Source organism: Actinia tenebrosa, unplaced genomic scaffold (genome assembly GCF_029948245.1).
Source record: "Actinia tenebrosa isolate PJP-AT-01 unplaced genomic scaffold, QUT_ActTen_1.0 PGA_scaffold0__85_contigs__length_37466705, whole genome shotgun sequence".
NCBI lineage: Eukaryota > Metazoa > Cnidaria > Anthozoa > Actiniaria > Actiniidae > Actinia > Actinia tenebrosa.
In genome coordinates this window covers 7676541-7690263 of record NW_028292569.1, presented here as the reverse complement: position 1 = coordinate 7690263, position 13723 = coordinate 7676541, and the positions used below count along the sequence as shown (strand labels likewise).

At 37.1% G+C, this 13723-nt stretch overlaps 1 protein-coding gene across 1 annotated transcript; it reads right to left on the bottom strand.

Moving 5' to 3' along the window:
* Positions 1-906: 906 nt before the first annotated feature.
* On the bottom strand, positions 907-12768 carry LOC116300300 (long-chain-fatty-acid--CoA ligase 4). The gene is made up of 13 exons (XM_031709136.2): positions 12373-12768; positions 9919-10196; positions 7758-8006; positions 6620-6700; positions 5830-5902; positions 5671-5729; positions 5490-5554; positions 5013-5224; positions 4244-4416; positions 3459-3533; positions 2613-2804; positions 2130-2405; positions 907-1714 (listed from the first exon to the last, which is right to left on the bottom strand). Exons 1-13 carry the CDS (start codon positions 12615-12617, stop codon positions 1563-1565), a joined length of 2130 nt encoding a protein of 709 aa, XP_031564996.2. The 5' UTR covers positions 12618-12768; the 3' UTR covers positions 907-1562.
* Between the last annotated feature and the right edge of the window lie 955 nt (positions 12769-13723).

Sequence of the window (13723 nt, the reverse complement as noted above, 5' to 3'; positions counted from 1 at the left end):
AGATAATCATGTTTAATGCAATCCAAATTTCCTAGAGAATATTACGAGGCTTATTTTTCATTTATACGACTGCGAATTATTGGTTCTGGCTTGGAATGACTTACTCCAGTTTCACTTTCGTGATAGTTGGAGACGTGCTATAAGGCAGGTGTAAATGATTGAGCTGGGTGTATAAAATTATCAACGTCAGGGACCAACGGCCCAATCAATATTTTGCTCCAGAAGTTTTCATTATTATAAGAACTAGGGTCTATGATATCAGAGTTAATCTATTAACTCTGATGATATGAAGATCGAATTGTTCGAAATGAATCCTCTTGATTTGATAAGATCGAGTCGGGTGCTACATTATTGCCTTATACTGCATATATAGGCAATGCGTCATTCCTTTAGGAATACGCCCATTTATTTGCTTCCCAGAAACTTTTATTGCTTAATACTCATAATAAAACACAATAAATTGTGAAAATGGAAAGGATGTGAAGGTAGCTCAATTTTCCCTTTGCCAATTGCCCCTATACTACTGTATGCAATGTTGTTCATCTGGTTGGGCGTAATGTTTCCCTATTTCAGACCATTTCAGACCATGATATTTTGCCGAGAATAATTAAGATTGTTTGTTTGAGTTGTATCCTTATATTCACGTGTCTTTTTATGCGCAACCATTAACAAAGTACATGCTACTCTAGAGAAAGACATGTGGGCTGTAAGGGGAAACATTAAGTTCAAGTTTGAGGTCCATCGCACAATCAGTGATACAATAGATTAACCGTACCATTTACGTGCTGTTAATCATGACAGTATGAATGGGAAACCTTTTTCTCCACACCTCTTGAATATTCGTGCAATGTCGATGGATGTTAACAAGGCATACGACCAAATTGAAAAATAAATCAAAACGAAGAATTTACGAAATTTTTTGACATTCTTTTATTAACCTTTTTTATCATACACTGTGATCCAAAACTCAATCAAATGATTTTCGTCCCTCTTGAAAGGCCACGACAAAATATAGACCACATACAATAATTTCTTAAAGAGATCAAGCTTTGAACTGAGTTTATGCAATCAAATGATGCAATGTTACGAACGCTATGCCCTTTCTGACCAAACTATTTCAAGAGGAGGCATGCAAATACAAAAGCTGTAAGATAAGGAAAAATATAAGGAAAGACAAAGAACGTGGACTTTGGAAATTATTGCGACTGAAACATTATCGCAATATTCATAGACTTAGAGAGAATCAAATGCTTTGGGTTTGTAGAACATCTTAACTGTAAGTTACCATCCTTTTTAAAGATAGATGGCAAATAGATACTTTATATACTAGCGAATTCAAGTAAAATTCAAATGCTAATAATAAATATACGAATAATGTCAAGTGGATCAGGTTTGGTATAAGTGGTGAAAGTAAGGTAATTAGACAACGTGGAAGTCATAAGCTTCCTCTACAGACTTTCAAAACAACGAGAACGTCTTTCATCCAATCATAAATCTCCCCTCACTCATACGAAACCTGCTTAGTTCAGTTGAGTGATTAGCCAAGTATTTAAATGCAGGATTTAGTGGTACATGGCCTGTAGGACATCGTGGTAAAAAGACGTAATATTCTTGCGCTTTAGTTTAAGCGCGGCTGTAACAAGTTCAGATTCTGGTGTCCATTGCTCTGTGACCAGCGTTACCTTCTGAGGAATTTCAAACTTCTGTAGCTTTGCTGTAAATAAATAGGAGAAAGCAAAATTTTAATTTTCAGTCTGTCAACAAACAAAGAGTTTTTCCAACCCAGAATCACCTTCCAAGGTTGATCTAATAAATATATTAGGTTTTGCAGAGGGAGGAAAACCAGAGAACCTGGAGAAAAAATACAGAGATCAAAAAGGGGATAAAACAAACGTTGCTCACATGTACAAACTCCGAAATTGAGATGGCAAATAATTTTTGCTGAAGCAAGCATTTCATCTCTCTTTCTTTTCTTTCCTTTCCCTCCCATTCGTTTCCCTTTCATCCCTTTTTCTAGAATTACTTAAAAACTACCCCAATCAACAATCCTCTCAAATTATTTTTTCAAACCAATTTATTTTTTATTTTCTGATGTACAACTATGGCTATCGTTGTTATTTCAAACTCACCCGCTGTGCCAACTATCTGCAAATCCTGAAGCACAGCTTTAGTTAAAGCCTCATTACTGCAAAGTACATTCCAGTCTTCTGATGATACGTTTAGAGATGTTGCTAACTGCTTTAACTGTTTAGGTCTTGGTACCACCAGACAGATAGCATACGTCTCAGAGCTTTCAGCATACACACACACATTCTCGACATACTGGGATTGAGCAAGAGCTGCCTCTACCTTGCCTAGTGACACATACTCTCCGGCTTGCAACTTGACAAGATCCTTCTTGCGATCTGTACACAAAACATTTATATCACTTTTAGATCACTAGGCAATGGGCTAGTAAGTCTATAAATCCAGTAGCCCCTTAGAGTAATCTGCTAGCCTAGGTATTTAGTAATCCAAAACCTCACTAATTTTTACTGTACTGTACTGAATACCAATACTAATGCAGAACACTACTCACAGTGTGAGTAGAACTATGTGTACATCAAGCTTACCTATAATTTGCAAGCAGCCATCACTATGGAACTCTCCAATATCCCCAGTATGAAACCAGCGCTGCCCATTTCTGTCTATTTCGAAGTCCTCACTTGTTTTTTGGGGGTTCTTGTAGTATCCTAACGTGACATTGGGTCCTCCTATGACTATTTCTCCTCTGGGGTATGGCTTGTCTCGAATAGTATATCCACCTTTACAAACATGAGTGGCAGACATTCTTGTTAAAAAATTGAAATAATATTTTCTGACATGATTCTTTGGTTTAAAATTCTCATTCCTATTGGTTCATTCCAGCCATGCACTTATTACTATTATAATTGACATTTTGAGGTTCAAAAAACTGGCTGGAGTGTTGACATTGCAGTGCACTGGGGGACTGTTTTAAACTTATATTTTACAACCACCACTCCCCATGCGGGGCTCTTCTGTGAGGTTCCCTCCACACGCACTACCACTACATTCTATATTTACAACATACAACACTCAACTCACATGTTGCTTTTTACGGAGGGAGGAAACCAGAGATCTCGGAGAAAACCCTCGTGGCAAGGGAGAGAACAACACAACAAACAAACTCAACTCACATATGATCCAGTCTGAGCCTGGGCTTGAACCCAGACCACAGTGGTGAGAGGTGAGCGGTAAACCACTACGCCACCCATTTTAGTGGACATATTTCAAAGATGTTGTTGGCTTTGTATCCTAAAACGATGCACTGCCATGATAACTTGACCCATTTCCCCCCTCAACCTCAAAATGGGTGATACATCTACCCATCCTATAAAACTTTGCAAAATATCTCACATTAAAACTTTCAACCAACCAGTAACAAGTTGTTTGCTCACCTTCTTCCCAGCTAATAAGCTTGATTTCAGAACTGGCGATTGGTGGTCCAACTCTACCTGTTGTCATGTCCCATGCTGGAAAAATTATAATGTTTAGGTCAAGAATACAGTCATCCTAAACCCCTCCTCATAAAGGTGTGGCAGGGACCGCAGAGGTGGTTTGGCAGGGGGGCTACAGCCTCCCTTAGCTCCCCCCCCCCTCCCCCCCGACTTTTTAGGGTGCTCCACGACTCCGGTATTGATGTCTTCTGGAGGTAAACAATTTATTTTTGATGAGGAAACAATAGACCTTTTCTGAACTGGCTTCAGTGAGCACAAAACGTTGGTTCCTAGTCGAGGTTAAACTTGATAAAATACAGCAAAATTAATGTATGAACACATCAAGTCCAACCTCTTATTTAAACCATTGTTTTAATGGTCACTCAAACATGTTTAGGAAAAGTCTATAGGCCATTTGCATGATGACGTCATTTTACTACCACTACTAAAATGTTTTGTAAATTTTCTTTTTTATTACACAATTCTTCGTTTGCACGTTATGTCATCGTGGCCATGTTGGTACCATTTAACAAAAGATTTCTCATTAGCATCCATTGTTAACGGTACCAAAATGGCCGTCAGTTTTTTGTCTTTTAACTCTCTTGGGAATGCTTGCAACCCATCAATTGCTGCTAAATAACTGAACAAAAGAAAGTGTTCAAGGGATTCTGGTAGTTGTAGTAAATGACATCATAATGCAAGTGTCCTATTAGGACTAACATCTTTCATAAAGAACAATTTCTTACTATGACAAATAGTAGCACCCCCACAGGTCTCTGTTAATCCATAACCCTGACCAACAGGACAGCAGAAGCAGACATTCATGAAGTACTGTGTGTCTTGAGACAATGGGGCACCTCCACTCAGCATCTGTCGCACACGCCCTCCAAGAAGGTTGCAAATTTTTCCAAATATAAATCTACAATCAACAAAACCCAAGCATTTTAGTGTCAGACTACACATGACAACCAACTGATTTTACATAATAGCTAAATATTTGGATGATATCATCTAGTTCCTGGAGAAACAGCACTCAAAAGAATCTAAAGCCATGGTTAGTAGTTCATAAGGATGCTGATGGCATGGTATAGGTAGATTTTTGGTAAGGTATCAGTAAACGTCCTGTTATATGTGATAATTTTTCTTGCATCTTGCGATGGAATGCTGACCAAAGCAGAGTATTGCGAGTTGCAGAGTGAGATGTCAAACATGCTCAATTCTGTTTGCAGCTTCCAACTCAACACTTTTTAGGTCTGCAATAAAATCCGATATGGAAGAGCTGCTCTGTTATTTGTAACAGTAACTGCATTGCAGGTTGCGCGATAGATAGCACATGCTGCAACTCCAAATGCTTCACAACAATGCAAAAAGTAAATGCTCATTTGACTCTTTCTGCAACTTGCAATGTTACATTGTTCAATCTTGATGAAAAGATCTTAGTGTATTTGGTAAGTTGTCAGTGGGTTGATGATGGTTATCGATAAGGTGTATCGTTAATATTAAAGCCTACTGTACCTGTTTAATAGGGGTGCATCATATCCTCTTTTAATTTGTGCAAGTTTGTAATTATAAGCAAAAGTAAAGAACAGTTGCAGCAGTCTAGGACCCTCTTTGACTTTTTCCATGACATTCTGTCTTATTCTGTCCATAATAACTGGCACAGCTGCCATCAGTGTTGGTCTTAGTACTGTCAGGTCACCTTTGCTGCCCTTTTTGATCTTGGATGACTGTAAATGAGAAGAAAAAATACAGTATCTGTATAGCTTTGGCAAATTTAACAATGATCACATATAAGCACTTTAATAGTTCATGTAATGCAACCCAACAAATCAGTGTCAGAACGCTGTCTGGCAACAACATAACATTAGCCTAACGACATATTGCTGACACCCTACCAACAGCCTACTAATAGTTTATTGATACTGATTTTTGGGTCACACTATTTACTGTTACCATCAACAGTACTAAAACTTCAATGATATGATGAATTACCTGATCTGAGAGAGTGAGAGGGGTGGAGTAACCAATACAGGCACCATGAGCTAAAATAGCATTTTCTATAAGAAAAAAGATTATTTGTTTAAAAATGTATTAATGTATAAATGTATAAAAAAGTGGATAAACCAAGATTTTAATTATTTTATTATAAATAAGAACAAAAAAGATTGCCTACCAGCGACCAATTCAAGAACATGTGCCAAAGGTAAGTATCCAACATAGACATCTTTTTCACTAACAACAAATTGAATCAGCATAAATTTCTGTTTCAGCTCAAGGAAAAAGTGACATTTTAGCGCATGTTACTATTATAGCTTGACCTAAAGTGACTTACGTAATAGGTGGCTCAACCCTGGAGCCCATTGCAGCTGTTGCAGCAAGTAGATTTGCATGTGTAATAATAACGCCTGAAATAATGAACAAATAATAATATAAATGGTTTAAGGTCAAGACGCGTCATGGGGGCATCATGGCTGGGGGCGTCATGACAAGGGGGCGTCATGACAGGTTACCATATTTATAAATAACCTGATGGCATACAAAACAAGGCAACAGGGATTGGGTGATTAGCAAATGATTATAAAACATAGCACTGCACCATGGGTGCATCATTCCCAAACATTCTGATTACAAATCATGGAACAGCTACAGGTACATGTACCATCCAAAATGTTAATGGATGATAGCAGACATTCTTGTTTCTGTATCTTATTTTACTATGACTTTCCATATTTATAAGAAACTACCCAGGTCATAAATGTTGTGAGATGGATCAAAAAAGGTCAAAGAGATAGATTTGAAAAAATGTACTTTATTACAATAATTATGAGATGTGTAATAAAAAACCTAACTGGATGGACTCAAACTGATGTGTATTGAAATGGCCAGAAAAAAGGATCTAAAACCTTAAAAGATGGATTGAGACTGCTGTATAATGAAACTGTCAGAGAGATTGCATCAGAATCATAATACAGTAGATATATTGAAACTAATGTGTAACAAAATGGCCCTGGAGAGAGAATGGATCAAAAACCATAATGAATGGATTGAAACGAAACCATTGAAACTTGTGTGTATTGAAGAGAGCAGAGTGATGGATCAAAAAACCATACTGTATTCTCTACCTTTAGGTAATCCTGTTGAACCACTGGTATACATGATAACTGCTGTGTCTTCTGGTCGTGGAGAGACTTTACTTTGTATAACTGTTATTGAAAAAAGGACATGATATAAATGATAAAAATATATTCCTATCAAATTAAGATTTTCTTTAAGACTTAGTAATCTCCTTTAGGTCAACTATAGCTCAAACCATCAAACATACAATACCATCATAGCGCATACACGTTTAATTTATTTAACAATTATTCGCCAATTTTAAAGGCGAAGTGATTATCGGGGAATATTTACCGAGATGCGAGTCTTCGAGCTAATTGGGTAAATATTCCCCAATAATCACTGAGCCTGAGGCAAATAATTGTTTTAGTATAAATACACAGGTGATTCTTTCAAAGAAAGAAAAAAAGAAGATAAAAGGCATTTTTTTCTGGTAATAGCAACAAAGCACCTGACTGCCATTTTGGATTTTCGCTCGAGGTGATTATCATGTATTAGTGTGAGTTTCTTGACCAATCAGCGCGCAAGATTCTCTATAATCACCTGCATATTTTTACTAAATAAATATATTGTATAATTGCATAAAGAGCATAGAGTGCATAGCATATATCTATGAAAAAGTTAAATAACAAAACTGTAAAAAATAGTGCAAAGTTTTGTAGGTCTACAGTCTATGAAGGTCTAATAAACTTTCTATTTCTTACAAATTTGTGCAATTTCTTAAAACGTTTTTCACAGATATATGCATTATGGGGCATCCAGGGAGCAAATCCAGCTTTGTTACAGTGATGATGTTGATCCATATTAACAACTCTAAGAGGACACATTGATCACTTTTACCCATAAAAGAAAGACAACACACCAAACTCTATACATCTTTCGTCATCTTTATTTTGTTTTGCCCCCTTGCAAAATGGCCACTGTATCGTCGAAGTAGTCCATTGAAAAAATTATTAGTCTACAATTCCTATGTACCCATAATTACTCCAACTTATGATTTATTTGCTTGAAAGAAGTCCATGGCCAATTAATTCTAGAGCAGAATTTTTGAACAAAATGAAAATAGTAGCAAAATCTATAGCCATGCACATTTACAATGCTGTTCTCTCATTATTAGGCAAGACAAATGCATAGAATATGACTTACTATTTTCAGTTCTGGATCCCAATTCCTCTACATCTGTCATGGAAATCATCTTAATATTTTTGGGGAAATCAAGTGTTGCATTCTTGCTAAGTTCACCAATGTAAACTATATAATCCAGGTTAGTTAATTTATGAGCCACAGCAGCTAGCTTTGGTAAGAGTTCTGCATCTGCTATGACGAATTTTACTTCTGTTTCATTGATGCCATGTGCTACAGCTTCATCTCCTAGAGTAGCATAAATTGTTACAACTGCAAATAAAAGTAATTATCAATAAATGAGCATTTCCATTAATTTACGGTATTATTATGTTAAGCTGAAAATATGTTTGTATTTAAAATGGCATTTTTCATGTAAACATGAATTGGGTCAGACAAGCCAGACATCATCTTGTCAAACTAATTACCAAGCCACTATCTGGTCAACCAGATACCCTCAGGGATTAAGATAATGATGAGTCAGTCACCAGCCATCATGACGAACCAAAATAGTTTTACCTCATTTCTCACTTGTTCAATTTTGCTGGTCAAAATAAGTGGCAAGAGAAAGAATTGACCAGATACTGTAAGTTCCAATTCAGGTTGGATATTGTCTGATCAAGGGCACTAGGACACCGAATGTGGTTGGATTTCTATAGGTTTTTTACCCTTTCAATTATTTGAATTAAATTAACGTTATATACTTGTTTACTTATCTTGTGTCTGTGTTCCTTCGTTGTCTTCGTTCGCTGTTGTAGTGCAGATGTTTTCATTCCAAAGGTCAAACGGTTTGAATAGCCTACGAGCGTTACTTCTTTAACGGCCGTTCCGTACTTGACTCTGTTTGAACTATACCAACAACAACGCGACCGCGCGATGCTCCTTATGTCAGTAATATTCAACCGTCCAGTTAATATGGTTAATCAAATTCACCTTAAGTTCTATATAGAGCACCGGGGTAGGCTACTAGCCTGCTTGCCATTGTTCTCTCGTCTGCTCGCTTAATCCAATTATTTTGAAAGGTGGGGTGGCAGTGTGTTTACACAGCGATGACAGATGCAGCACCAACGCTACTGTACGAACCACTGCCGAGCCTAGACTGGGGTAACACGATCTCCCTCGGCCCACACTCGGACCCGAACGCTAGTAATTCGAACCCTAAGACGTGACTACCAGATTACGGCCTCTATAACTTAACGCACTACAGGATACTAGAGATTTAAGTAGCATAGATCAACGATAGCACGCTATTACCACACACTTTTTACTCAAAGAAACTTCCCCCTTTTGCATCATCAACTACAATAAAGGAATTTCTTACGATATTTCGTAATAGCAATCTAATCTTTATTTGTTTACTTACTTGTACATGTCCAGTCAACGTGAGCGTCACCTAAAATGACCTACTGGTCGATATTAATATTTTTGAACTGTAACTGTCTGATCGTTGAGGTATAGAAAAGTTACATTTCATTTCGTAAACAGTACCCTGGGTTTAAGATATGCTTCCCTCTAATTGGACTCTAATATTCTAAGGAGAGTTAGTAACTTTCTTTGCAATTGAAGCGAAAATGTTACTGATACCGAAAATATTACTAATGTCCAGGGAGATCGTGTTACCCCAGTCTAGGCTCGGCAGTGGTTCGTACAGTAGCGTTGGTGCTGCATCTGTCATCGCTGTGTAAACACACTGCCACCCCACCTTTCAAAATAATTGGATTAAGCGAGCAGACGAGAGAACAATGGCAAGCAGGCTAGTAGCCTACCCCGGTGCTCTATATAGAACTTAAGGTGAATTTGATTAACCATATTAACTGGACGGTTGAATATTACTGACATAAGGAGCATCGCGCGGTCGCGTTGTTGTTGGTATAGTTCAAACAGAGTCAAGTACGGAACGGCCGTTAAAGAAGTAACGCTCGTAGGCTATTCAAACCGTTTGACCTTTGGAATGAAAACATCTGCACTACAACAGCGAACGAAGACAACAAAGGAACACGGACACAAGATAAGTAAACAAGTATATAACGTTAATTTAATTCAAATAATCGAAAGGGTAAAAAACCTATAGAAATCCAACCACATTCGGTGTCCTAGTGCCCTTGGTCTGATGACTGGCTATTATTCTAAGACCGCCAATAGCCATAACTGAAGGTGGTTACGTACAAATCAACCTTTACTTTACCTGGAAATGAATTTGCAAAGCAGCATTGCAAAGCCATCATCCATTCTGCTCTTGTTTCTGCAAAAATGACAATGTTCTGTTTTCTTTGCTGTCCAAGAGCAGTGAGTCCATTTCCAAGATTTCTCGCTCGTGAATCAACTTGTGCAAATGTAAACCAATTATATTCTCCTCTAATCTGTTTTTTAAATACACGTCCATTTATCTGTTTTTCATCTATTTCTCTTAAAATTTCCCTTGTTCCAAGACATTTTCTAAATGCGTAGAGTTGGACTGCTCGTCTGTGGAAAAAAAATACGACTAACCTTTAGTTGATATTTCGAGAAAAGGAGAGCCAATTCACTGCAAATTATATGTCATTGTGACAGCTATCAAACCCTGAAACAAACACTCTGGGCTGACCAAAGTCAAGGCATGGCTAACTCAGATCAAATTGGCATTCAGTAGGGTGTAATAGGTTTTGCAGACGGAGGAAAACAAGAGAACGCAGAGAAAAACTATCAAATAAAGGAGACCTAGCAACTCTGCCCTCCATGTCATGCCAAGTCCTGGAATAAATCATAAGACCCCAATAGAGAAAAGCAGAGTGCACTAACACAGCAGCAACAGTAAACAATAACACTTATAGTTATCAGTATAAACAAAAGAAACTCAAATTGTGATAAAATCTTCAAAACAAACATTACATGTACAATTACTTTATTCACTTTTAATTTACATTCTTGAAATCTCTTGGGATCAAAATTCAGGAATACAACAAACTACATATAGCTGTCAGTCCAAGTCAGTTACTACTTTGAACTTGATCTTCAGCACTACTTTCGGCATATTAAGTAAAAACCACTTGAATGTGAAAATATAAGACCCCACACTTATGCAACTGTTAATGGGCTTATGACCTTGAATGACATTATAGAGTTCTTCAAGGAAATCATGTGATGTCTAACTAAAAGCCCCCAACAGATTCTGTGTTTATGAGATATCTGTACTCTATAGTCCTGTTAGTTCCTATTTATAGGTTACTGCTGTTACTAGCAGGAAATATACCAAATATAAAAGATGATATCCATTAAGGATACAGGAAGTCAAAACATAGAAAGTGCATGGTTTTGAAACTTCTATATAGGAACTCGTGATGTCACCTGTCAACGGACCAAGATTATGTATTGAACAAAAACTTCCCAATGAATTAGGAAAAATCTATGCCTGGTCAAGTACTTGAATGAAATTTCATGATATTTTTAGTGATTGAATTTGAACTGGCATGTTTGTACACTCTTTAATAATAATAATAATTACAGTCGACATAAAAGCATGCATAATTCATACGTTCGTTCATCCATTATCAATTAATTACTAGCAGCCTTCCTTTGAACAGAAGTGAAAACAGGTAAAATTTTTGTCTCAATTTTTACTCAATATGGATACTTGAAAATAAAGTAAACCCTGTAAAATGAATTGAGAAAATATTCATAAGGTTTTTATGTTAGTGTTGACAGATTTGTAGACTTTTTATGGCAGTTATAAGTAAAGTTCATGCCTGTCGTACTACTACTTGCCCGGCCAGATCAAAATAAACATAGTAAAACCCAGACTAAAACTTATGAATTTAGGAGTTATATTACAATAGTGGAGGAGTATTTGTCTGATCGTCTGTTGTTCGGTTATGAAGATTGAAAATAAACTAAAGAGAATTGAAACATTATACAAATATAAATTGAGAGATGAGTTTAGCCGTTTGTGAAAGGATTGCAAGAGAATTAAACGGACAGAAACGAGAGAAAGAGGGATTAACACACAGGAATTTATGTTGTGAAATGGTGTTAAATCGACATGAATAGAGGGGTAAAGTCCATTGATGGAATCAAATACGATCCGATCCTCTCGACCTTAGGTTGTTTGGGAAGTGCATCACATGAATGTTAAACAGGATATAAGTTAACGAGACCTTGGCTACTATACGTAGGTACGCCTTAATTCAATCCCGAATTGAAGAGATAAATTAATAACACAGACAAAAAATTAACACATAAATCTAAATTTAAAATGTAGTGTCCAAATTGTCATAAAATCTTTTGGAATTTTCTATAAATCTTGGATTTCAGTGGCAATAAAAAGGTTGCGTATTCGGTAGAGTACTATGGTGGCTTATAGCTTGACTGTTTACGTTATAGGGCAAGCTAGTGCAGGTTGAAGTGAGTCAGTGATGAGAAATACGATCATCATTTAACTTACGGGAAACAACGCAGTGGAAATCTTGTTTTTGAAATTTTGATTCTCCTTATTTTCATATTGTTATAGTTTACTTTCTTGGATGTCGCGTGCAAATCAGCATGAATTAACGGTTCAATCGTTTTACAGAGCCTAAACTTGAATCCACGTGAAATATGTGTACAAAACAGAAAGCATTTTTACTCATTCATTCAAGACCATTTTCGCCTCGTTTAATTTTCTAACCTGAAAAGTTGATCCATTGTAGTTATTCCCTTGTAAAGAGTGGTAACCAGTGCATCAAAATGCTCCACATCGCGATACGGTGCGCCGGGAACAAGACTCGTGGGTTTTCCTTGAATCTTTTGCCTTCGTACCTGGTGTTGCCTTCCTGTCAAATAGTACCATGGTAAAAAACTTACAACTCCCCAAAACCAACCGGCAATGTTCAAACTGAACAAGAACACGTTCTCCACGAGGGATCGCTCCATAGTTTTAGGTGGAAATCTTTATGGTAGAGTAACGATGAACGGCCGATTACGAGTCTTTTTATGGAGAAACGAGTACAAAGTCCACGCCAAATAACTCGTCACATTCATGTCAATCCACAAGGCACTGCGGTCGCACGTAGGAGCCTGTTTCGCTTTCAATGAAAAACAAAAGCGACCGCGAAATTTCTCAGTCGCATTTGTTTTCCATTTTAAAACCTCAGTCTTTGAGTCTCCAAATTTCCTTATGTATTTCCCAGCCTCATTCAAGCGTTTATTAATCCCAAAAATCCTAGAAATGAAAAATAAGGAAAATAGATTTCGTAAAGATTCGAGGATTGACTGACGTCACCTAATAATGACGTCATTTATGATGTACTTACTCATTTGAAATTTCGTAAGTATTTGTGAAAATGTTACTGTTTTTAATAGGCTATAGGCCAAGGAAGCATGTATTTAGTATGGAAAGCACTGATTTAGCTTATCAAGGCTATTTACTTTCGGTACAGGCTAATAAGACAGTAAAAGTTCCAAGGCCATCCCGAGGATTTGGCCAGATCAAGGGCCGTGACATGTCCAGTCCGGGCTTGATCCTGTGTCCAATTCAAGTGGAAATTGGCTTTGAATGAAAATGATGATTTGAATGGACTCAAAATTATAAATAGAAATTTAAACGGCTTATGACAAAGCTGCCATATAAGTAAGACTAATTCAGTTCCTTGCCTTTTCCTGTAAGATTGCACGAAACACGGACAAAAATTATTATAAACTGGGGAGGTGGCTGATAAAGGAAAGCTAGGATCCTGACTTCGCCATCCAATACACTGTTCTCCATAACTAACAACTTGTTGGATAAATTGGTATTAGAAGGTTGACCTCAGAAGCCTAGAGTCACTTTAGACCCAGTAGATATAGAGCCAATCGGCAACTGAGTGGGAGTGCTCTTCCAAGTTCAAAGGTAGGTGAAAAGTGTCAAGGTTATCATGGAACTCAGGAACTGATTCGTAAGGTCGACAAATCTTGCTAATCGCCTCTCTTATTCAAAGGAGCCGCGGAAATTCTATTTTCAAACCAAAAATGATTTTCTGTTGTAAGAGTTCCCAAACTTT

What these genes read in the sequence shown, in the direction of transcription:
- LOC116300300 (XM_031709136.2), bottom strand. Translation starts at nt 12,617, where the DNA reads ATGGAGCGATCCCTCGTGGAGAACGTGTTCTTGTTCAGTTTGAACATT. An exon ending in AGGGTTGAGCCACCTATTAC is followed by an intron (nt 5,730 to 5,829) that starts GTAAGTCACTTT and finishes ATTTGTTGTTAG; the next exon opens with TGAAAAAGATGTCTATGTTG. An exon ending in CTCTCACTCTCTCAGATCAG is followed by an intron (nt 5,225 to 5,489) that starts GTAATTCATCAT and finishes TCTCATTTACAG; the next exon opens with TCATCCAAGATCAAAAAGGG.